Genomic DNA, 23,448 nt, shown 5'->3' with positions numbered 1-23,448 from the left:
AGGCGGTGGGCTGGGGAGACCCCACTGGCGAGGAACTGCTTCCCACCCCCGGGAGACACCGGTCTCCCCGCCCCACCGCCGCCTTTTAGCGCTGGGCCCCGGGCCCTGCCCCGCCGCTGCGGGGAGGAGCGCCCCCGGGGCCCGCCCCCCTCTCTCCCCCGGGGGCTCTGGCGCCCCCTGGCGGCGCGGAGGTGGCAGCGCCCCAACGCATCCTCCCTGCAGGCATAAAGCTGGTTTGGTTTGTTGTTGGGTTTTTTTTCATTAGATTTTGTAGATTCTTAGCATTCAGAGCTTTTGGAGAGCTGGGCAGAGAGGAACTGGATGAAATTCAATAAATGCATGCGTAGAGTGCTGCACCTGGGGAGAAATAACCCCCTGCACCAGGGCAGGTTGAGGGCTGACTTGCTGGAGAGCAGCTCTGAGGAGAAAGACCTATGAATCCTGGTGGACAACAGGATGACCATGAGCTGACAATATGCCCTTGTGGCCAAGGCCAATGGCATCCTGGGATGTATCTGGAAGAGCATGACCAGCAGGTCAAGAGAGCTCATCCTGCCCCTCTGCTCTGCCCTGGTGAGGCCCCATCTGGAGCACTGTGTCCCATTCTGGGCTCCCCAGTTCCAGAAGGACAGGGAACTGCTGGAGAGGGGACAGCAGAGGGCTACAAAGATGATGAGGGGCCTGGAGCATCTCCCTTACAAGGAGAGGCTGAGGGACTGGGGTCTTTTTAGTCTGCAAATGAAAAGGCTGAGGGGGGATCTGATCAATGCTTATAAATACTTAAAGGGGGGTGTCAAGAAGATGGGGCAGGTTTTTTTTCAGTGGTGCCCAGGGATAGAACAAGAGGAAATGGGCACAAACTTGAATATAAGAAGCTCCATCTAAACACGAGGAGGAACTTCTTTACTTTAAGGGTGGCAGAGCCCTGGAACAGGCTGCCCAGGGACATTGCAGAGTCCCCTTCTCTGGAGATCTTCAAGACCCACCTGGATGCAGTCCCGAGTAATGTGCTCTGGGCAACCCTGCTTTGGCAGAAGAGTTGGACTGAATGATCTCTAGAAGGTCTCTTCCAACTCCAACAATTCTGTAATTCTGTGTCTCAAACCAACAACAGCAGAAGGCAAGCAGAATAGAGCAGAGCAGTAATTTTCAGGTAATCTTTGAATGTGCAAACGCTTCCCCCTCCAAGCAACAAAGCCTGGTGTGATGCAAGGTGGGCAAATTTGTTGAGGGGAGTTTCTGACAGTAGCAGGGAAGATTACTGTACTGCCCATATCACTTCCAAAGTCGTTAAGGTGCAGTTTGTCATTATGCTTGATCAGATTTGGCTGTCTCCATTGGATCCCACAACCACAGGCTGCAGAATAAGCTACTTCTAACAAAGCTGATCCACGCAGGGAACAGGCTGGAGTGTTTCTGGCTTTTCTGTGGGATCAGGCCCTTGAACTACGAGAGGCTCCACAAGCGAAACAGGAATTAGGCAGCCGGGGCTGCTCCAGGTTGAAATTTATAACTACACTGGACACGGGGGTAAGTCAAAAATGCAGCATCAGTGTATGCCAGATGCTTTCCTTCACCTGCCAAATAGCTGTTTTTGAGAGGCAGAACATTGTAGAGAGGTTCCACACTCATGATTTATCTTTAAATAATCACAGAAAAGCACCCCATGCTTATTAGCGAGGATTAATCCAATATTTAGTATTTAGTATGGTAATGCACGTGCTCCACACTGCCATAAGGTGTGGATTCATCCTCTTGCCACGTGTCTAGTCAAAAACTCCCAGCAAGAGGTACCACATGATAAACCTCTGGTTGAGCAAGAACTCAGTAGCCCCATGGGTCAGCACATCAGCCTCACTTGAGAGCGGCAGCAAGATTTATTCACCCCTTTTAAACAAGGTGAGCAGGCTCCAGCCAAAGAGACTGAAACAGATAATTATTTGGCAAAATAGAAGACAAGAGTAGAGAGCTTCCCAGCCTGAGGAGGGAGCCATTTAAGATGCAGACTGGTCATCAGGCTGTTTAGCAAAAAAAAAAAAAAACACCACAAAATAAGGAGCACAAACAAAACCGCTGCTGTCATAACCACTCAGGCAGTAAAGGGTTCAGTAGCAGTGGATGGCACTGACATAATTTAGCAGTTCACTCAAAGGGTGAAAACAAGGTTTGTTTCTGCCCTTGAGTAGATTCTGCTTAAGGAACTGACTTTTACAGAAGCTGTGTAATGCCACAGGAGCCTCTGTGGGGCTCTACTCTGCCCCAAGCTGACAGGACGCCCAGAAATACTTGCAAACTCCAGAAAGCCAGCCTGGCACAGGGGCAGGTTCCAGTGCCTCCTGTCACCTCAGCCAAGAAAAAACCTCACCCTCCATGCTGGAGGTTTTGCTAAGCACAATTTCTCACCCAGGTCCATACTACACAAGACTATAGCCAGTGTGTCTAAGACAAGAGTCACTCACAGCATGGTGGTTCTAGATTTTTCAAGTTACCTAGTCCACAGATCTTACTCTCCTACCCAAGTTATTTCCATGCCGTAGACTTAATCAACTGCACCACATCAAGGTATTTCTACTCATCCCACAGCACAATTAAGAGACATCTAAATCAACATGCCCATGCCATTTATTTCTCAGAAATAAAAGGTCAGGTGATCTTCTGAGAACTTTCTTGGTTTGATGAACAAACGACTGCTGGTAGAATACTCCATATGGAAGATGTTTCCAAGACTGTGGCCAATACTGCAAAGGCTGGTGTAGGACATGTGAAGCCTGGTGCAGAATCCCACCTTGTTACCTCCCGAAGGCAGTCTTGTGCACTGGTCAGACCTTCAGTGAAGGCTGTAACTGTGCTTTAGGAGAACTTCCCTGCCTGAGGTGGTGGGCCAAGGAAGCCCCCTGCTTGCTTGGTGGCAGCCCGTGAAGGAGCAAGACCGAGCATCTTCTGGATGTTCTGCAAAAAGAAGAACAGAAGAACAGGATAGTGTCAGACCATGACAAGGGAGACACCAGGAGGAAAAAAAAAAAATCCCCCACTCTGCTTACAAGTACAACCTTCCCACTAGTTTCAACAGATTCAGGTTCTCACCCACACAGCCTTACCAGTCTGGCTACTACATATTGGACCTCTATCCCTATACAGTACAACCTTCCCACTAGTTTCAACAGATTCAGGTTCTCACCCACACAGCCTTACCAGTCTGGCTACCTCTATCCCTATAAATTCAAAAAAAGCTTAGCACAGAGCCAGACAACCATCCGCACCAGCTACAATTAGAGCTGGGCCACTCTCCCCCACTTCAGCAAAAGCCTTCTGATCATTAAATCCACATTTTGGTTGAGGGTTCTTTTCCACCTCCAGCTACACACTACACAGCCAGCTGGCAAGTACCTCGTTAATGTCTACACACGTGGATTTAAAATCAACCTGCAGTAGTTATCTCTGCAATTTAACTGCAGTGCACGCACAGCAGCAGGTTCCTAACATCTGCTCACAGGCAGAACCAACGCAGCCCTCCATTTTCACATTCCAGAAACCCCCATGGATGGTGGCTATCAGAGCCTGAGGGGCTGCAAGCTGGCGAGGAAGATTTTCTCCTAACAGAGGCAGAATTTGGGTCAGCAACACAGCAACCAGAGCAGGTGCCAAGTTCAACTCAGGAGCTTCAGCACAGAATTAACATGAACCCTAGTGATGTGGACAGAACAAGGGTTCACTGGAGACAGGCATTACCTGAAAACCTCACAGCAGAATATTTAGAAGTTTAACGTTTCTCTTGATTTTTGTGAAATCCCTTTTAAATTTTGCAGCAGTGCAACTACAAAGAGCTACCAGTTCTTTTAGTTTCATCCTTCACCGTAGATGACTGCAGCTCAAGATGCTCGTGCAGCGCTGGCAAAATAGGGATGTCTGATGTGAGGGAAAGAAGAGGGGGGCACATTTTGTTTTCATGGCACCAGCAGACTCCTGGCTATCAAGACAATGAAAGGGGGATTCTCTTCAAACCTGAGTATCCTCTCCAAAATAAGCATCAGGATAGGTCATATAGAAAGGTCATAGGGTTCTTGAACTTTTTGATCATGGAAAGAGAACAAAACAAACAAAAAAAGCACATCAGATTTAGAATTCTAGATTAGCTAATAAGTTAAAAAGTTGGAAATCTTTCCAGGTGGAGACTATGGAAAGGAAGGTTTCAGCCCACACACAAGCATGAGAGTAGGGGAACACTAAAAAATTACATCAGCTTTAGTACATGGCCTGCATAGATCACCCACTGGCTGATATTCAGCAGCTGAATATGTATGAGAGCGTTTCACTGTGGGAGACTCCTTCATGTGGTTCCTCTTCTCAGAGCTTCCTTAGTCAAGAAATAGCCAGAAGGGAGAAAACAAAGGAGGCAAGTGGACAGATCCAGCAACACCAGAGGGTGCTGCAGGGTCAGCAGCAGGCAGGACCAGGATCCTACCAGCTTTGTACTGGCTCACCAGTGGAGCAGAGCATGTATGAAAGTGCTGCCACCTCCCTGATCCTTTAAGTACCAAGGGAGGAGAACTGTGGTGCTAAAGTTTACTCCATCTGCTTTAGCAGTTCCAAGAGGAAGAGAGGTGACTGCTTGTCTGCATGTAGATTCAAGACTATAGCCACCCTCCAGCATTATCCCTCCACAGCAGTCCCCTCCTTGCTGTGGAAGGCAGCTAAGCCTCCTGCACTAGCTGCACATCAAGTTTTGCTGGACAGCAATCCTAAAGTCTACACAGCTGGAAACACCAGGGTTGGGGCAAGGTCCAGCAGAAACCTGGCTTTTCTGTCCACCATGTTGCACATGGAAGCCTGAGAGTCTACTTCCAAACAAATAAGACCATCACCTTCAGAAGCAGGGAGGGACGTAAGGGACTATAGGACTTAAGGATTCAAATTCCTCATCTGAACTCTCCTCAAAGGACTTCAGGAAGAACAGAAGGTGATTCTCCTTTTGTTTTCAAACCCAGAAGGGGCCTCAAAGGCAAGGCAGCGAGTGGTTCCATGCCTCAAGATCAGGCCATGTGGGAAAGTGCATTCCTGGCAGTAGGAATAATTACTGGCTCCTCTTCCCACTGGGAACACATATCAGAGAGAAGCAGCCTAATCTACAGTTCAGGCATGTGTGAAAAGGAAATGAGGACCAGCAAACGCCTGAGGAACAGCAGCATATTCCTCTTCACAAACATCACAGGTGAAGGCTGGGAGCTCAGAAACAGGGGGGGGGACAGAGGATGTAACCCTGACATTCTGCCTCCCACCCAGCCCAGCAGCAGACTTTCCCAGCTGAAACCCAACAGCTCAAGGACCCTTGGAAGGCCTCTCCCAGCAACCCTCCCCTCTCCAAACAGGAAGGCAGGAGGAACTAGGGGACAGGATTTACGTGCCAGGGAGAGCTGGGAACAGCGCAAAGGAAGTTACTCACTGCGAGTTGACTATTTTGGGAGATGCCGGCCAGGTCACAGGCAGCAAAGCTTCCCAGTCAGTGTTTGAAGAGTTTATCACCCCCACATGCCTGAGGACTGCCTGAAGAGACTGCCTGATGCTGCTACTGCCCATCCCACTAATGTTAGTTTAATCACTGTCCAGTTAAGACTCCCCACCCCCACATACTCCCCTGCATTTCCCACCAGGTCACTGTTTTTCACACACACACACAGGAGTTCCTCAATTTTTAGGCCCCATAGGGACATCTCTCTTCCCTGCCTTTGATCCCTTCACAGGCAGCTCCAGGATTTAAGGGAAAGCTGGGGGATATAGAGTCTCTTTAGTTTGTTCACAACCTGTTCCCTGACTTTTGGTACACCTCCTCTTTGGTACACTTCTCCCCTTGTGTCAGCAGCCAGATACTAACTCCCAAATCAGTTCTCCTCCCTTGGGCAAACAGCTGTTCTGAAGCTGACCTGGGGAGATTTCCCCTCTTGCACACAGTGAAACACAACGGGTCACAAAACTTTCACCTCCAAGGTCACTGAAAGCACGGAAAGCAAGTCTTTGGCACCATTTTAAGCCCTTAATTACTTTCCTCCCCTCTCCCCTGGTCTCTCTCAGCCCTTCAAAGTCCTCTTCCCAGTGCTGCTACACCTAAATTGCTTCAAATAGTAATAAAGCCATGAGCAGGACACAGGCAATCACAGCTTTGGTTCCTAGCTGTTGCACAAATTAACATGGCCTGTCTCTGCCCTTCCTTCTACGCAGCAAGGAGGAAGAAACTGAGCTGCCTAACAGCTGGAGAATTGGAGGTATAGTTAACCATGTAGATAAGGCAGCACTACGAAGACTGCAATCTAACACTTCAGAGCTATAGTTAACCATGTAGATAAGGCAGCACTATGAAGACTGCAGTAACACTTCAGAGCAAAAAACACCCTTCTCCAAAGCAATAAAGTAACTTCTGTCCTCCACAGGGCCATCAGCGTGAACTCTTAAACACAGGGCAATTTTTTTCCCGGAATATCTCTTGAAAGCCCAACCCACTGCAAACAGCTCAGCATTTCTGCCCAGAACCAGACTGGACCACCACTCAAGTTCATGCTGCGTACTGATTTCACAATAGGAGGCACCAGGAAACTCCCAGGACTAGAACTAACCACAGGAATTATATTTTTGGACAAAAAAAATCCACAGGGGATTTTTCAGTAAGGGAGTTCCCCAATCAACCCAATGGGTGCAAGCAAAGGTTTGCTACTTTTATGTAATTTCATCTAATAATCTGCAACACTGGAAAGAAGAGACTTTCCAGGTAACAGGTAAGTAACAGAGCAGCACCAGACAAGATTGCCTGAAGGAACAGCATCAGACCACGTCATCCACATCACCCTGAAGGAACAAGTTGCTCAGGGAAGCTGGCCCATCTCTGGAAGCGTTCAAAACCAGGCCATATGGGGCTTTGAGCAACCTGGTCTAGTGGGAGGTGTCCCTGCCCATGGCAGGGGTGTTGGGGAACCCAATGATCTTTAAGTTCCTTTTCAACTTTAACCATTCTATGATCCCAGGAATCCAGGAAGATTATCTGAAGAGCTAGAAGGGTATCATTTCTTTAAAAGCAGCAAACACTGCACCAGTTACAAGGAAGTGAAACAAGATTTGTCTTGCAGCAAACAGAATGAGGAAGCCCCTGGACTTTGGTACTTTGAAGCTGGCCCTGCTTGGAGAGAGGGGTGGGCCTGATGACATCAAGGTGACCCTTTCAACAAAACTTATTCGACAACTCATCTGTTTTCACGTAGGTCCAGACAGATCCATTGCAACACAAGCACCCAATACAGAGGACTGCGGAGAATTTGATTCACTAGCATGCACTTTGTGACTAAAGGAACTCTCTATTATTAAGCTGCTCCACCAAGCTCATCCAAACTTCTGACAGCAGCTGGCATAAAACATCACTTCCTTTACTGATCTACTTTAAGTCTAAGTCCCTTGACATTCCCTGAGGAAAAGCAACAAGTCAGTCAAGGAGAAAAGCAGCAAGAATTCAGGAAGTGAATCAAAGAAAAAGGAAATATAAATACAGAGAGCAGATGATTTGCAGCTAGTTGCACCAGCATTCATCCAGCCTCCTGAGTCTATTAACTTATCCCCAGCACACTCTGGGGAAATTTGGAAAAAAAAGTAGACTTCTTTTCGCACTGAGAAAGCCCACTTGTCCTCACCTCTTGTTGCACTGAGAAGGCCCACTTGTCCTCACCAGCCATTCTGCCACTTAAGCTGCTCGTGAACCTTGCTGAAGAGGCACTTCCCTTATCCTCATTGATGCTTCTCTTTTCAAAAGGTGGGACTAACCAGCTTTGTTGAAGACCAACACGTAGCCTACTCTTGGCTTATGACACCAGATCCCCTTTCTGTGTCACATCCCTAACACTGGGAGAGACTTGACACCAGAGGTAAAATTCTTAAGACTCAGATAAAAAATAAAAAAAAATAAATCAGGCAGTCAGGAAAAACAGGAAGGACAAACCCAAAAGAACAGGTTTAACTCTTTCCTCACTTTTCTAGTAAATTTATGGACTGTTTGAACCTTTATAGAACTTCAAGCCACCAAAAGAGTTTCCCTGAAGATGCCACACTTCCCTTTTCTCATATTCTGCAAGTCATAATTACCAAGAAGCAGTACTTTGTCTCCATCAGAAGCCAATCTATCTCTTTAGTACAGCAATCCACAAAGTTCAGACACAGAAATGCAAGGAAGGAACCCATTTCTGCCACCTCTGTCCTAGCACCCTGGTGCAAGTTTCCAGTGAAGTCTTCTACACCAGTCCAGGATAGTGGCTGTTTTTATGATCCCAACCTAGAATTGCTTTCGATATGAAGCACAGGAATGAAGGCAAACACAAAAACCACAAACAGATCAAAGATTATACATGCAAAACTGGCCAGGAGTAATAAACTCCTCTTTATGGATGTAGATGTGCTTTCCCTGCTCCAGGCATGCAAGGGACAGAGCAATGTACTCACCTGTCTGATTGACATCGTGCAGAGAATGTAAAGGAAGATGAAGGAGCAGTCGGTATAATCCTCACCCAGAAGGTTGCGGTGGGAGAGACCTTGGATGTATGAGAGGGGAATAAACGGAAGCTTTGCCACCACTCGGCCATCAAATCTAGAAAAGAGAGCACTGGATTACAACTGGGGACAGTAAAAGAGTCTTCAGCTATAGAAAGAACAAGTGAGCGACTTCAACAGGCCACCAGAGCAGATAAGGCCACAGGGAAAGCTGAAAGGCCACGCTGCCTTCTCCAGCCCACCTGTATATACACTACAGCAAGGAGGCTAAATACACTTCTGTCACCAAGCCCTCCACACCCACTCACTCACAAGGTTAGCAGGCTTCCCTCAATAACAGCTTTGCCATAGTCAGACCCAAACTGTTTCATGGTTATTTAAGCGATCAGCTGGACAAACTGTTGGTCCATAAAGCCTTGGTTGGTGTTTTGCACCTGGAACAGGCTGCCCAGGGAGGGTGTGGAGTCCCCTTCCTTGGAGATTTTCAAGACCTGCCTGGATGCAGTCCTGAGTAACATGCTCTAGCTCTAGGCAATCCTGCTTCAGCAGGGGAGTTGGACTAGATGATCTCTATGGTCCCTTCCAACTCTAAAAAATTCAGTGAAATTCAGTGAAATTTAGCAGATAACTTCTCAGAACACAGTCAGCACTTGAATTAAAGGTGGATGACTATCACCTTACTGTATTGCAGTTAATGCAAGTAAATCAACTCTTTGCTTTAGGCAGAAGAGCATTTTTTTTTTTAAGCAGAGCATAAACCAAAGACACCTTTTCCTTTCCTAGAGCAGCTATACTTCTCAGCACAAGAGAGAGATCAACAGAATGCTGCTTAATACCAACAGTCTGCCCTGCATTAAGTCTGAAGATGAAAGCAGTGCAGAGGCATGATATTCCAAGGGGCCTGTCCTGCTCCTGGAACTCCTCCAGGTCCACATTCCAGGCTATCAAGCAGAGTGTGAATTCTGGCCAGTTCGCAAAGATTTCACCCAACCCAGACAGCTGACCCAATCTTTTGAAGTCAGTGTGTACGGTGCCTCATCAGCGTGTGCATATTTGGATGTTATCTTCTCTGCATGTGCTGATTTTCTAACAGGTGTTTCTTGTTTCAAGAGATCTTAAATGAGCGTTCTTTCCTGTGGAGATGCATTCACACAGCTCCAGCTCAAACACACGCCAACTTTGTTTACATCTCACAGGCAGTTTGGCAAAAGAGCTAAGAACGGATGTTTATCTCCCCGTAACATCCCCCAGTGGCTAAAAAATCTGCGTTATTCCTGCTGTGAGAGTGACAAGTACTTCAGCAGTATAGCACCCCGAGGTACCTGCTTTTCATTCCAGCAGGTTTTCACAGTTACCATGAAGGGATATTGAAATGCACAGCTCCCAGAGTAAGACAGAAAAGTGATTGCATTAAAAAAGTTTCTGACAAGAGAAAAATTGAGACACACAGAAGCTAACTGCTCTCCCAGGACTTGGAGGTAGAGAAAAATTGAGACACACAGAAGCTAACTACTCTCCCAGGACAAATCCCATCTGCTTGGAGGCCACCACCACTACATACCTTGCTGCCTCAGAGCACCTTTTAAGCCACACCAGTCACTCAGCTACTCATCTTCAGCACAACATTCTGCTCTTTGGGTTTAACCCAGCCTTCCTGACACTTGGTTACACTTCCAGCATGTTCGCCCTGCTGCCCCATTACTACTGACACACTAAGGAAAGGAGTCTGTCATCACAGTCATTTCCATTTTGGCTAAGCTGGCACTTGGCAAAGGTGAGGTGCCCAGCCACAGAGCAGCAGAGTCTGCATAGTACTTGTCCAAAGGGCAGCACATTATGCTACTTCCATGCAATTCCTGCTCCGTTTGTCCCTGGAGAGCAATGGACTCATTCAAGAACAGGAAAGGCAAGCAAGCAAGGCCACAGCCATTGCAGGTGTCAGCCACCCTTTTCCTCTTTCATATACCACACCCAGAGTCTCCATGGATGACCTGACAACAGCAGCTTCCCAGAGGGAAGCTAAGAGCCTTCTGAATTCCTAACGGAAGCATTCTCCTCCCAAGACAAACAGCTGCTCTTTACTCTATATCAAGAGAATGACAGTATGTGAGAACCAGCTCCATCAAACCATTCTATCAGCTTCCAACAGCGCAAGTGCAACCCACCAAAGCTGCCACTCAGATACAAATGCACGAGCTACTTTGTAGTGAGACCAGGAGCAAAAATTTAACTAGCCCCAAAGCCAAGACAGCCAAGTCTTTAAATTCAATAGCCTCAGCTATTAGCACGAATGCTATTTCAGTTCAAAGCTCTCAGTGAGCTCTCTGGACACTCCTGCTGTCCATGTTCTGATTCCCTCTAAAGAAAAAGACAGTTAAGGGAAAGGTATGTCCAAAAGCTTCACGTCAATTCTGTGGCTTACAGCATGGTCTCTGCAGGCAGGAATCCTTAAAAGAGGCAGAAGACAAGTAAACTTTGTTTTCTTCTTCAAGACCACCAAGAACTGATTTTTTAGGTTAATATCTACGGAAGGAGGAGCCGCACAGAATTTAACCAAAATCAATTCCTTCCTAAAGTTCTTCATGAACTTACAGTCCTGGAGCACTTTTCAGTCATAGTATACTGTGAACTGCCTCTTCCCACTCCAGGAAAGTGAGCAAAGCGGGGCAGGTTTTTTTAGTTTTTCAGTCTGTTTCAGGTGCAGGGGTAATGGTGGTGTTTGTATGGCACCCAAATAGCTAGGTAAGCACTTTGAGGCCTCAGGTGCAGCTCTGTAAATTCCCTACAGACACTATGTTGCTGGGCATATGACTCAACGACTCACCTCCATCCCCTCTCAGAGATGCAGTTAAATGAGACATCAGTGACTCAAGATTGTACCCAAATTTTAAAGTCCTTTAGTGTTGTGTTCCTCTGTTCAGTTTCACAATATTCCAGAGAATGCTAGATGCTGAATTCTGACTAAGCTGAACAAATAAAGAGTCCACACACTGGCACTTCTGCTATCATGTTACCCCCTCTTTGCTATTTATCCACCCACAGATCTGCAGTAAAACATCAATTGACTATATCTTGGGGATTGCCAGCACCGAGGCCAAAGGTTTTGGTTCCCAAGAAAGAAACTCCCTGTTTGCAGGACAAGTATATCACCCAGATATTAAGCAGCCTCCTGAATGTTTTGCTAACCATATTTATGTTATCTTCAAATTTAACAGCCAACGGGAAGTTCACATTTCGCCAAAGGTTTTGGTTCCCAAGAAAGAAACTGTTTGCAGGACAAGTATATCGCCCAGATATTAAGCAGCCTCCTGAATGTTATGCTAACCATATTTATGTTACCTTGAAATGTGAACTTCCTGTTGGCTGTTAAATTTGAAGACCAAATCAAGTCTTAAAAGTCAAGCACGATCTGGCAATTTTGCATGCCTGAAATAAAGCTGTTTATAACCACGCAAACCAGTTTGGTCTTTTTTTTTTTAATCTTTTTTTTTTTTAAACTAGTCTTATCCCAGCTTATTTTCAAAGCAAAGGAATATTACACCCCATGCCTGGACCTGTTAGTGTCTTGACTCTGATCACTCTAAGTAAGGCAACAAACTCTGCAAGTACAGCTCATTTCTAATAGCAAGGGAGCTGACCTAGTTTTGCTTGCGAGAGCATTCTTTGGTCACACTATTATAGCAAGGCCAAAGAAGCTGAAGGCTGTAGCTGCTTGCCTGACATCTACCAAACTTGCCCTTATCAAGATGTTCCCAAGCAGAAAGGATATTAGAGTTGTGTCTACATCAAATGCGATTTGTTCAATTTGATTGCATTCAGCATGCAGTGTTCCTTCTTGAGCAGAGTATAGACGTGGTGACCAAACCACCACATCTTCATATGAAATATTGATCCATTTCATACAGATTAGTTATGGTGGACTCTGTCACTGTAACACTTTGGGTAATAGAGGGAAGGTAGAGAATGTAGTCACCATGAAAATCTAAGAATCCAAAAAGTTGATACTTACATGGAGTTAAACATTCCCATCAAGGCAGTGAAGCAGAAGCCAATGGCAAACATGGATTTCATCCGAACCTGCAAGCAGAAAGATCAGAGATAATCAAAACAACAGGCCTATACTGTTGTAGGGCTGAAGATCAGAGATAATCAAAACAACAGGCCTACACTGTCGTAGGGCTGACACCCTTAATAACAGGCTCACACCCTTAAGAACAGGCTTTCTACAGCATCACTGGAATCTAGAAGAGATGACCCAGATGACCAGAGAGATTGTAAAAGTGATTGGAGAACTCCCAAAGAGAAGCTTGGCCAACAGCTGGGTACAAAGGCAGCCACAGAGTGGACCACTGACATGAAGAGCTGCTTCAGGGGGAAAAAAGCCAAAAGTGCTCAAGAACTGTCCTGTTACCTTCCACAGGTTGGCTGGTTGGTTGGGGTTTTTTTCCCCTTAAGCCTATACAATCAGTCAGCAGGGGATCATTATGAAGACTGAACATACCAGAGGAAGTCAGACAAATTAATTCTACTTTGAAAACATCATGGAGACTTACAAAGATGAAAATAGCTAATAGTGAGATGAGCATGAGATGAGGCAGAAATTGCTGGAGAACTCTGTGGCTCATAGTAAGATCTGCAGCTATTAGAGATAAATTTCAGGAGAAAAAGCCACTATGCCTGCCAAATGAACAAAGTCTTTCTATTACAAAACCAAGTGAAATCTTCAGCAGTTGGGAACTGGCTTTAATCTTCTTACCATTGACAAGTCTCTGTTGTTATTCTTCAGTTTCTCTTCTTGTCTCTCTGGAAAGACAAAAACAACAACAATTATAATCAGTTACACCAACCTAGAAACCAGAGTGTTTTCATTTCCAGGAAGACTTAACCTTCTTGGCTCTCTAAACAAATAACACTTCCAAAACCAACTCCAGCTCTCTATGCCAGACAGTAGAAAGTGAAAAACCATACACAGCCAACTGCTTCTCCATCACAGCAACACGCAGCAAAGCAGCCACAAAAGAGGAGGTGGCCAGAATCACACATTCAGCACTTTTGAAAGAAATGCACAGAATGTCAAATTTGCTAACGCAACCAACTAACACAGCAGCATGAACAATGCTGCCAGAAAACAGAGACAGTGCCTCTGTATCACACTTCCAAAAGACAGCAGTCTCCATTTGCCACACCCCATGGTCACCGTTACAAATACTTTATATAAGAAAGGATTTCATTCTGGAGCTATGAGAAGGGACTCTGAAACCATACACAGAGCCAGGAACTGCACCTCAGCAAGGCTAACATCCTGCTGGTCTGAGTAATGGATTTTGGGCCCTGGTGACACCTAAAAGATTGTCCAAAGAGGAAAGATATTTTCTACACAGATTTTAGTAATCTGTGCATTACTCTGCTTTGCAGAGAATAGTATAACATACTTTAGTCTCTCCTGAAGTCACCACAAACTTCAAAGATGCCCAGTTTTCTGGAAGGGCATTTTCCATACCCCTCACAGGAAGGCTGCTGAGCACCATCCACCACCTGTTATGTTTCTTGTCCCACATCCCCATCGTCCCTTGTCCACTGTACTCCTCTCAGACTGAGGATCCAGAGGGGCAGCAGCCAGGGTTCAGAAGCAACAGCTAGCTGAAGTAAAGATGTGGACAATGATGAAACACCCAAAGAATAGTGTGAACAAAAACAGAAGGGGGGATGCAGAAAGACTGTCAAGGGCTATGCAACATGCAAGTTGTCCAGCAGATCCCTGCTGAAGTTTCAGTACAGGAAGCCCACAGCACCCAACCTTAACAGTTATGTTTCAAGCCCTAATTAAAAGCCAGAGACTCTCAGTAAGTGTTATGCAAAGCAATAGCAAGACCCCTATCCAATTTCTTAGACTCCTCATTGATATTTTCAGCTGCTCCTAACTCCAAACCATCCCCTCTGGCAGGAACTTTCCAGACAACTGCTTCCTGATCCAGGTGGAGAGTTTTGTTCTGGGACATTTCAGCAACCACAGGCCAGCTCTTTAGGAATCCCATTTGGCACAAATACTTGTTTTTTCCCCTCTGATACATAACTAACCATCTATTTACATGGGCTAAAGGTTACATAGGGATAAAGAATACAGCCTTGATTCCCTGATACACCTGACCTTTTTCTCACCCAAATTCAAAACAAACAGGCTCTGGGTGTTCTATCACCTTACATAATTGGTCTATTCCTGCCCAAGTCATATCTAAGCAGCATTGAAGTACTTTGCTATATAGCTGATTAGAGGCACAGACCGGGTCAACAAGAGGCACCCTGGAGTCCAAAATCATCTTTTTCTGCTCACTGGAACACAAACCCAAGGATACAGTCATATTATTTGCCAGCAGTAGGTCTTTTGGTTTTTTGTTAGTTTTTGTTTTGTTATCTACTCAGCACTCATGTGGACTCCTAGAAACAGAACTGCCTTTTCTTCTAAGGGCACACAGATGCAGAAAGCAACAGCAAAGTTTAAGCTAACAAATGCACTCCTTAAGTTGAAATGACAGAAGGCTGTACCCTGATATTAAAGGTGTCCTGTTCCAGCAGTGTGAAAGGTGACACAAGATTTAGACACAACGTGACTGAAGGTGGTTCACATTACACTTAAAAATAAAAAAAATTGATAAGTAGGAAACACCAAATTAAACCTTCCCATGCAACTTTCACCCTACCTCTCTGTGCATACGCATGATTCATCCCTTACGTAACCAAGTAATATCATACACACACCTCCTTCCTTATTCTGTGCACAAAACAGATGGCAACTGAGGCAGGTCTGTACCATGGCTGTGACTTATCTGTAAAGCCTCACCTTTTTTTTTTTTCCAACCAGAATGGTAGAATTTAAAGGAACTCCAGCACAAGCAAATTTGCTCTTACAACAATGCTACGTCTTGCAGAATGATTTGACATCCAGTAAGTTACTGGAATCAGAGATTTCAAAAGCAGTTAACAGCTGTGAGTCATTTTCTGGATGTCCAGCTTGACATTTAGGGACAGATTTTTTCAAAAACACTAAGAATTCAGCTTCGCCTGAAAACAAATGAGACACTGAAGTTATGCAGCACTTGCAAAAAAAAAAAAAGTCCCAGTATCTCAGGCTTGGCCAGCAAGCATCAGAGCAAACAAAATCAGTGGTCATTTCCTAAGTTCTGTTCTTAGTCCCTTTGTGCTTTGTTTTTCATTTGCAAAACAAGATTATTTCAGCATGAAAAAAAATTTGGTGGAGTATCTGAATTCCTCAGATTCTACTGTTTATTAGTTTAGTCCAAGCACAAGTAAAATATTCTCTGCTAGGAGCACAGCTTGGATAGCGCCCTACAAAAACGTCACTGCTACATGTTTAAAAGTGACCACATGTAACAGCACGTAACAGTAAAAAATTGCTTTATCCACTAAGTGGTATTCATCCCATGCACGGATTATTCAAGATTAAGAACTGAACATGAACAAGAGGAAGAATTTTGGCTCCTGTCCCTTCAAGAGTCTAGCGATAACAGGTTTTCTACCTAGGAAGAACTGTTTGAAGATATGTTTATAATTATTCCCAAGCTTTGTACAGATCAAATGACTAACCCAGCTACCTGGTGTTACAGAGGAATGAGGAAACCAACTCCCAGGAGCTCTCAGAAGTGTTCCTGCCACAATTTCACTGAGCTTTGCTGCACGTTTAACTTTAAGAGTCCTGCAGAAAACACAACTTTCTAAAGGCCCACGTCCATTAAACATCTACCACATTGCTCATGCACAGTTCAGTACTTAAAGAGTTCTTTACCTAGAAAGACTTAAGCTTATCGTCAATGAAACAGAAGGGAAAAATAAATCACTACCTAAAATTGAGCTAAACTAATTTATCAAACTTGAAATAAATCTAAGCACAGTTAACATACAAACACCTTCAGCTCTGAAGTGTTTAAATGAGGAAAAAAAATAATCCAAAAAATCCAATCATACAGTCACCTAACTATTACAAGCTGACAGGGCACTGCAACAAAGAGCTTTGACAACAGAAGTTAATAACAGTCATAGATACAAAGGCTCAAATCAGAGATAAAGGCAACCAGTTCAGCAAGAAGTGCTGCTCCTCTCAGTGATGCTGCCCTTCTCTGCATTTCACCAAAGCCATCAGGAGGCTAGATGTCTGCCGTCTTGGAAGAACGAGGCAAAAGCATTCATATTCCAATCATCAGGCCAAAAATCAGCTCTTGTAGCACTTTAAATAAATAGTTTTGAAAGGAGGGAAAGGATAATCACTTCCATAAGTGACTTCTCAAGTTTACCCCACTCTTGGGGCACCACACTCCTCTCCCAAGCTTACCTATTTTCTTTTTCTGCTGTCGGCCTGCTGATTCAGTTATTGTTTCCTTCTTCTTTTCCACTGTCAAGTGAAAACAAAGATATTCTATTATTTCTGCATAGGGATACCACCACCCCTTTTTCATACACCAAAAAAAGCCCCACTTTATTCCTTTAAAGAACAGCATTACAGAAGGAAGCTAGAACATACTCAGAACCAACAAGTTTTAAACAACCAAGGCTGACTCCATCACTTAGAAATAATATTAAAAAAAGTTCAAAACCCTGGAGGAAACATCAGAATACTTAAAGGGTTACTTTTAAACTCTGTCAAGAGCCCATTTCATTGTTAACCGAGCAGTCTGGGGTCAATTTTGGCTCAAATGACCCTTGCTGATTTGTCATTAGTACTAGACAGTACTTTTGATTCAGCAAGTGTAATGAAAAGAGCTTTGTGGCAAGCTGCGCTCCTGATTATCTGCAGTGGGAAGCAAAGTACAGGAAAGCCTGTGTTCTCATACATCCCTTCTTCACAGGCAGGCATTCTCAGGGGAAATGCTGTCCAAGCAGTCGGCCACAGCCTCTCCATTCTTCAATTAATTAGCACTGAAGCATTTCCAATATTTTAAAGTGGGAGCTGAAGCAAAAAGCTACCAAAACCTCAAATCCGACGCTCACCACGCATCTGCAAACCACCACCGCTGCAGGAAAAAAGGCTAACATAAAGCTAGTACAGTGAAGTTATAACACAATAAATGGGCTGCTCATCTGCAAACGCTTTTCTATCAACAGCAAGAAGAGTTTTTCCAGAAAGTATGAGACATTTTAATTTAAAACCTGTAAGAGTACTACAAGAACTGAGGATGAGAATGCATGACTATGGTCTAACAATAGAGAGCAGCCCCTTTTTCCCCCCTAAAGTCTATGTATCTGCAAGACATCTAGTCTACCAAGGAATAGGCTTGGCTTCTTGTGTAGAGAGATGGGGATCGGTCTCTTTTCTCAAGTCACAGGCGACAGGACAAGAGGAAATGGCCTCAAGTTGTGCCAGGGGAGGTTCAGGCTGGATATTAGGAAAAATTTTTTCACTGAAAGGGTTATCAGCCATTGGAATGGGCTGCCCAGGGAGGTGGTTGAGGCACCATCCCTGGAGGTGTTCAAAAGACAGGTTGATGTAGTGCTGGGAGGTATGGTTTAGTGATGATCCTTGTTTGTTGTGTGGGTGCCTATTTTTGTCAGTTAGGTTGACGGTTGGACAAGATGATCTTTAAGGTCCCTTCCAACCTAGAAGATTCTGTGATTCTGTCTGTGAAACTTTCAGAGCTCACAGAATCAGCTTAGGGACTTGAGCATTGGGACTCTATTCCCATATTAGGTACTAGTTCAGCCCAAATCTTCCAGCCTTGATTTCAAAGCACAGGTGAATTAAAGACAGCTGGCCTTGCAAGTCACACGAGGATTTGTAGTGCTGCCTTCTGAAATCCCTGTGTTACGCGTCAGGCACAACTTCTAAGAAAACCACAGTAGCTCAAACAAGATACCCAAGCATCATCTCTTCTGTGGTAATGTAGTAAGACAATTGTTTTTTCCAAAGAACAAGCATATCTCCAGTGGGCAGGCTAGCACAAGGAGGAAAAACAGGGAAGTCTACTGAAAAGGGAATGCTACAGAGAAGTGCCAGATGACAAAACACACCCAGTGCTCACAGAACGCTCTCTCCATAACCTTCCCCAGCTGGATTTGGTATAAGGAATCTCAATAGGTCCATCCCAACCTTAGTCCACATAACCCCAAGGCCCCCAACTCTAAACCCAACTAGAGAACACTGACTCTTTTCAGGCCTACCTATTGCTCCCAGCCCTAACAAACGAGCTCCTCCAGACCCCAACTTCACTCTAGACATTGCTATTGAGCCTTCTGCCAACCCTGAGGAACTCTACAACCCTAATTCCTGTAGAACAAATAACTATCAGGCAAACTCACAAGCCTGTCCGTGGGAACACACACGTGACAACACAGGAGGGATTCTAGAGATGGCCTTCAGCCTTGCAAATTTACCACTACATTTACCTCCAAACTTACTATAGTCTCTGCAGCAGTCTCAGACAAGGCTGTGCCTCTCAACAGAAACAGGAGGACAGGAAGAGATGAAACTAAGGATGAAACTGTGTGTGAGTAACAATGTCTGCTCAAGCACACTACTTTGCCCATTTGTTTTTGCAAATCCTAAGGATTGCTAGGGCTCTCACGGGAGAGCTTAAAAATCTCAAATGTGTTTTTTCCTGTTTCAGATGTGTTAGATAACAGTTGAAAGGTGTGGCTCAAGTGGTCTACTTTGCAAATTGTCCGTAAGTCATCAGGTCAGCCAGCTGTCCTTAGCACAGGAGGGGAAAAAAAACCCCACACAAGAATAAAAACTGAATTTTTAGTGACTCTTTATTCTGTTTTACTTTTTTTTTGTTGGGGACGGGGAATCAAACACGAGGTTAATAACTAATTGAGATGCATGAATCTCACATCTTTCCCTTCACAGACTATAGCCTAGATATCAGGAGAGCTATAAAAAACAAGGAGCATTGAACTCTTAAAGCAATCATTAAACCTGAGATTAAGCCCCACTAACTGCTTTCAGAGCTCTGCAGCACAAACACACTAGAACATTAACTCTAAGTTTTCAACTGGGCTTCAACTACTTCTCTAACTTGCTCTTCTGGGGCTAATTCTACCCTACACGTTTTTGTCATCCAAGTGGGATTAAAGTGAGGCAAGCAGATACGCAATCCCCATCTGATACTGCTTAATTTAGGAGCTGTGACACAAACATGACTATACTTCAACTCTTCAGTTTATTTTGCCCAGGGGAAAGCTGGAATAAACTGGACTGCAAAGCCCATGCTTTGATAATATTGTTCTCTCATGCACTAAGACTACTGTCATCATGGTGAAATATTTTTAAGGTAAAACCAGTTCAGGTTTGGCCCCAGCTGCTGTGTGCTGACTCTTTACTGCTGCACCTTAGGTAGGCTCCATATAATTGAGTTTGAAATGTCAGCTGAATTTCTCCTATGCTCCTTGGCTTCTAATACAGACAGGTCCCTTTAAACACTCCACCTCAGAGCCTTCTGGTTAGGATTCCTCTTAATACCTTAAATGCATATCTTCTAACTGCTCACCTTCAGCTCCTTTTTCCCCCCTTCCTCCCTCATCCTTTTTTTAACCCCTGCCAGGCTTCTCAGATCTCCTTTCTATGGAAGTAATCAGGGACTTTTTTTTTCTTTCTAATCTGTTCATCATGTTTCTAGTTTACACTAGTCTAATTTATCAGGTGATAGGTCAGACCTTTCTATCATGACTTTGTTTTTTTACTCAACCCCCACCATTAATCATCACTTTTACTTTTTATGTATTACACTTTCCTCTCATGGTATTCATATTCAACCCCAGTTATTTCTTATCACAGATTTCAAATTTTCCCCTGCCCTTGAAAAGCAGAAACTGCAACTTTGAACTTATTTCGGGCATCTAAAGGAATCTACATATATAGACACTGGCTACTCATGTTCAGGAAAAAAAGATGCCAGCACTGATTTCTTACTCCCTCCTGTCCTCCATTAAGAGAAGGAGGAGGAACATTCAGAAAACACAACCAGTTCTTGTACAAACCTTCCCTCCAGCAAATGACAAGCATGAAGGACAGAAGTACAGACCAGACTCTGAGTACAGACTTGTACAACTTGTAAAATTAGGCTCCTACGAAATCCAAGCTGAAGAAAGTTCTCTCCCTTAGCAGAAGCTACAGCAGGAATTTCTCAGAGCATTGACTCTATTCAATTTGACATCTGCTGAAGCAGGATGTAACGTGAGCAGCAAGACACATTCTCTAATGCCTGGAAGGTACTTACATTTCTTGCTCTGTTTTTCCACTTCAGCCTTTAATCTCTTGTATTTGTCTGTTCGGTAAACCAGCACCCAAGTTATACCTGAAAGAAATACTCAGCGAGTAACTAGATAGGTAAAGACCTCTTGCAATAATAGGGATACAAGTTAGCAAATACATATGCAAAAATACACATCAAGCCTAGAAAAATCACATTATAAGATGGCAAAGGTACCACAAATTACCAGAAAGCTGTATCATCGCTCTCCTTCAATTCATTTCTCAAGTTGCATGTACCAATGGTGCCTGTAAAATTAGTGTCTTTGGAAGTTTCTATCTTACTAAGCATTGTTGTTTTGTGGGACTCATTCAGTTCCTTCATGCTCATATTTACCAGCTGTTGCTCACCTTAAAACCAGGAGGTAAGATTAAGGCAATAAAAATCTTTGTGTTCTGTATTTTCATAGCACCTAATTAAGGCCTGAGGAACAATTCCTGCTCCTACCAGGACCTGCCCATTAGTAGAAGCACATTTTGAAAAGGCAAATAGAGATATTAGGCTAGAAAAGACCTCAAGAGATTCTCCAATCTAACTCCTTCCACTCAAACATGATCAAAATAAGTTGTGCAGAACCACTGGTTTGCAAACTGTTTAATCCGAGCTACTCCACAAAGTTTTTGGCCTTTTTCTTGGCTTTAGCTTGACAACAGGACTGTGCCTCTGAGAACCAGGGATTACCAGCTGCAGAGGAGAGAACCCTGTAGATGCTTCAGAGGTCAATGCAGCTTTGTGCTGCGAAAGGCAACAGGTGTGCACACCATCTAACCCCAAATGCAATGCAGTAGAGCTCTGAAAGAGCAAGTAGCATTCTGCCTAGGGCTCTCCCTGCCCTTGTATGACCAAAGACAGTGTCTTGCAGCTCTGGTACAAAGAAGTGCCAGAAGGAGGGAGAAGCCTCTGATGACTCCGAGCAGGTATCTGTCCAACTTGTCTTTAGACCTATTGCAACACCCTACGATTTAAAAAGCCTTTTCAGGCAACCACATCATTGCAAGTTCAGGCGATTTCTTCACATCCTTCCCACAAGGGCTACAGAAAACCACCAGTGTCCGCTTTCAGGCACACTAAAAACTGTCAGCTCATCCTCCCATAGCCTTCCTTCTTCTAGGCCAAACAACCCCAATTATCACCACTTCATATCAGAGGTCAGTTTTGTTCACTGCTGTCCTCCGGAGTGCCTATACCGGCCTCCAAGCGCCAGGCCTCAGGTGCCCCTGAGTAAATAAGCCTCGTTTCGCACTCTCACTATCCTGCTTTTCCTCCGCCGCGGCCTGCTGTCCCCTCCGTTCCGCCCACCCTCCCCAGGACCCCAATCCCGCCCCTTAACCCGCTCCCTCCCAGCGCTAAGAGAAAGACCAGCCTCCTACAAGCCCCCTCCCGCCCACCCCCGGGGAGCTCTCTCCCCGTGCCTCCCGCGGACGGGGCCCTCAGGCCAGGCCCAGCCCTAAGGCCTCCCTACTCCGCCGGAGGCCAGCCCGGCACAGGCCCCACCGGCCCGCTGAGGGGAACGGCACAACCCGCCCGCGGCGGCCCAGCACTTACCCTCGGCCAGCAGCGCGGTGCACACGGAGATGAAAACGATGAGGAGGGTGTCGGCGAACATGGTGCTCATGGTGATACCACCCCACCCCCCCCTCCCCTTTAAGCCCGGTAATGCCGCCGCGCTCCCGGAAATAGACCCCGCCACCCGGAAGCTACCGGGGGGTACCGTCGCCTAGCAACGGCCGGAAGCGAGCGCCAGCGCTTCCGGTAGAGGTCGCTGGCCAATCGACGCGGCGCTGGGAGAGAAGCAGGGAGGGGAGGGGAAAGGGCGAGCGAGGGAAGCGCTGCTCTGATTGGGCGAGGCGGCTGTCAATACTGCCGGCGGGTGCCCGCCCTCTCCTGCTGACCCCGGGGAGTGCGGCCTGGTGCTGCCGCGCAGCCTGTCCCGGCGGCGGGGAGGGTGGAGGCGGGTCCCCGGGCACCCCTCTCTCTTTGGGGAGCGGAGCCGGGACCAGGCGCCTTCCCTGCGACCGGAGAGGGCGTCCTTCCTGCCGCAGCACCCCCGGAGTTCCGCGCACCTGGGCCTGGTGGTGCCCATGCGCCCCAGAGGGCCCTGAGCTCCCTGTGTCTTGCTGGGCCCTGGTGCCTCAACCAGCGCCCTCAGAGCCGCTTCCAGACCCTTTCCAGGGGAAGACACATGAGGCGTTTGCTTTTGTTTGGAGAGCAAGTCGTATGAGGAGAGGCTGAGGGAACTAAGCATGTTTAGTTTGGAGAAGAGGAGGCTGAGGGGAGACCTCATTGCCCTCTACAACTACCTGAAAGGAGAATGTAGAGAGGCAGGTGTTGGCCTCTTCTCCCAAAGGACGAACAACAAGACCAGAGGAAATGGTCTGAAGTTGCGGCAAGGGAGATTTAGATTAGATATTAGAAAGAATTACTTTACTGAGAGAGTGGTCAGGCACTGGAACAGCCTGCCCAGGGAGGTGGTGGAGTCACCATCCCTGGAGGGATTTAAGAAACGTATAGACATGGCTCTTCAGGGCATGCTCTAGTGCCCAAGGTTATTGGTTTATGGCGAGGTGTTGAGTGTGGGGTTTAGTTGGTGGGTGCAGTGTTTTTAATGGGCGTTTGGTGTGGTGTGTTTTTTTGGGTTTGTTTTGTTTTGTTTGGTTTGGTTTTTTTTTTTTTT

General features: G+C 45.6%; 1 protein-coding gene across 1 annotated transcript; it reads right to left on the bottom strand.

Annotated features, from left to right (window-relative positions):
* Nucleotides 1-2,600: 2,600 nt before the first annotated feature.
* On the bottom strand, nt 2,601-22,451 carry TMCO1 (transmembrane and coiled-coil domains 1). The gene is made up of 7 exons (XM_014943592.1): nt 22,320-22,451; nt 20,742-20,819; nt 16,862-16,921; nt 13,274-13,320; nt 12,527-12,594; nt 8,470-8,614; nt 2,601-2,949 (listed from the first exon to the last, which is right to left on the bottom strand). The coding sequence occupies exons 1-7, from the start codon at nt 22,387-22,389 to the stop codon at nt 2,851-2,853; spliced, it is 567 nt and encodes a 188-aa protein (XP_014799078.1). The 5' UTR covers nt 22,390-22,451; the 3' UTR covers nt 2,601-2,850.
* Nucleotides 22,452-23,448: the final 997 nt, after the last annotated feature.

Source organism: Calidris pugnax, unplaced genomic scaffold (genome assembly GCF_001431845.1).
Source record: "Calidris pugnax isolate Ruff unplaced genomic scaffold, ASM143184v1 scaffold63, whole genome shotgun sequence".
Classification (NCBI taxonomy): domain Eukaryota; kingdom Metazoa; phylum Chordata; class Aves; order Charadriiformes; family Scolopacidae; genus Calidris; species Calidris pugnax.
This window is presented reverse-complemented; position numbering and strand designations above follow the sequence as displayed.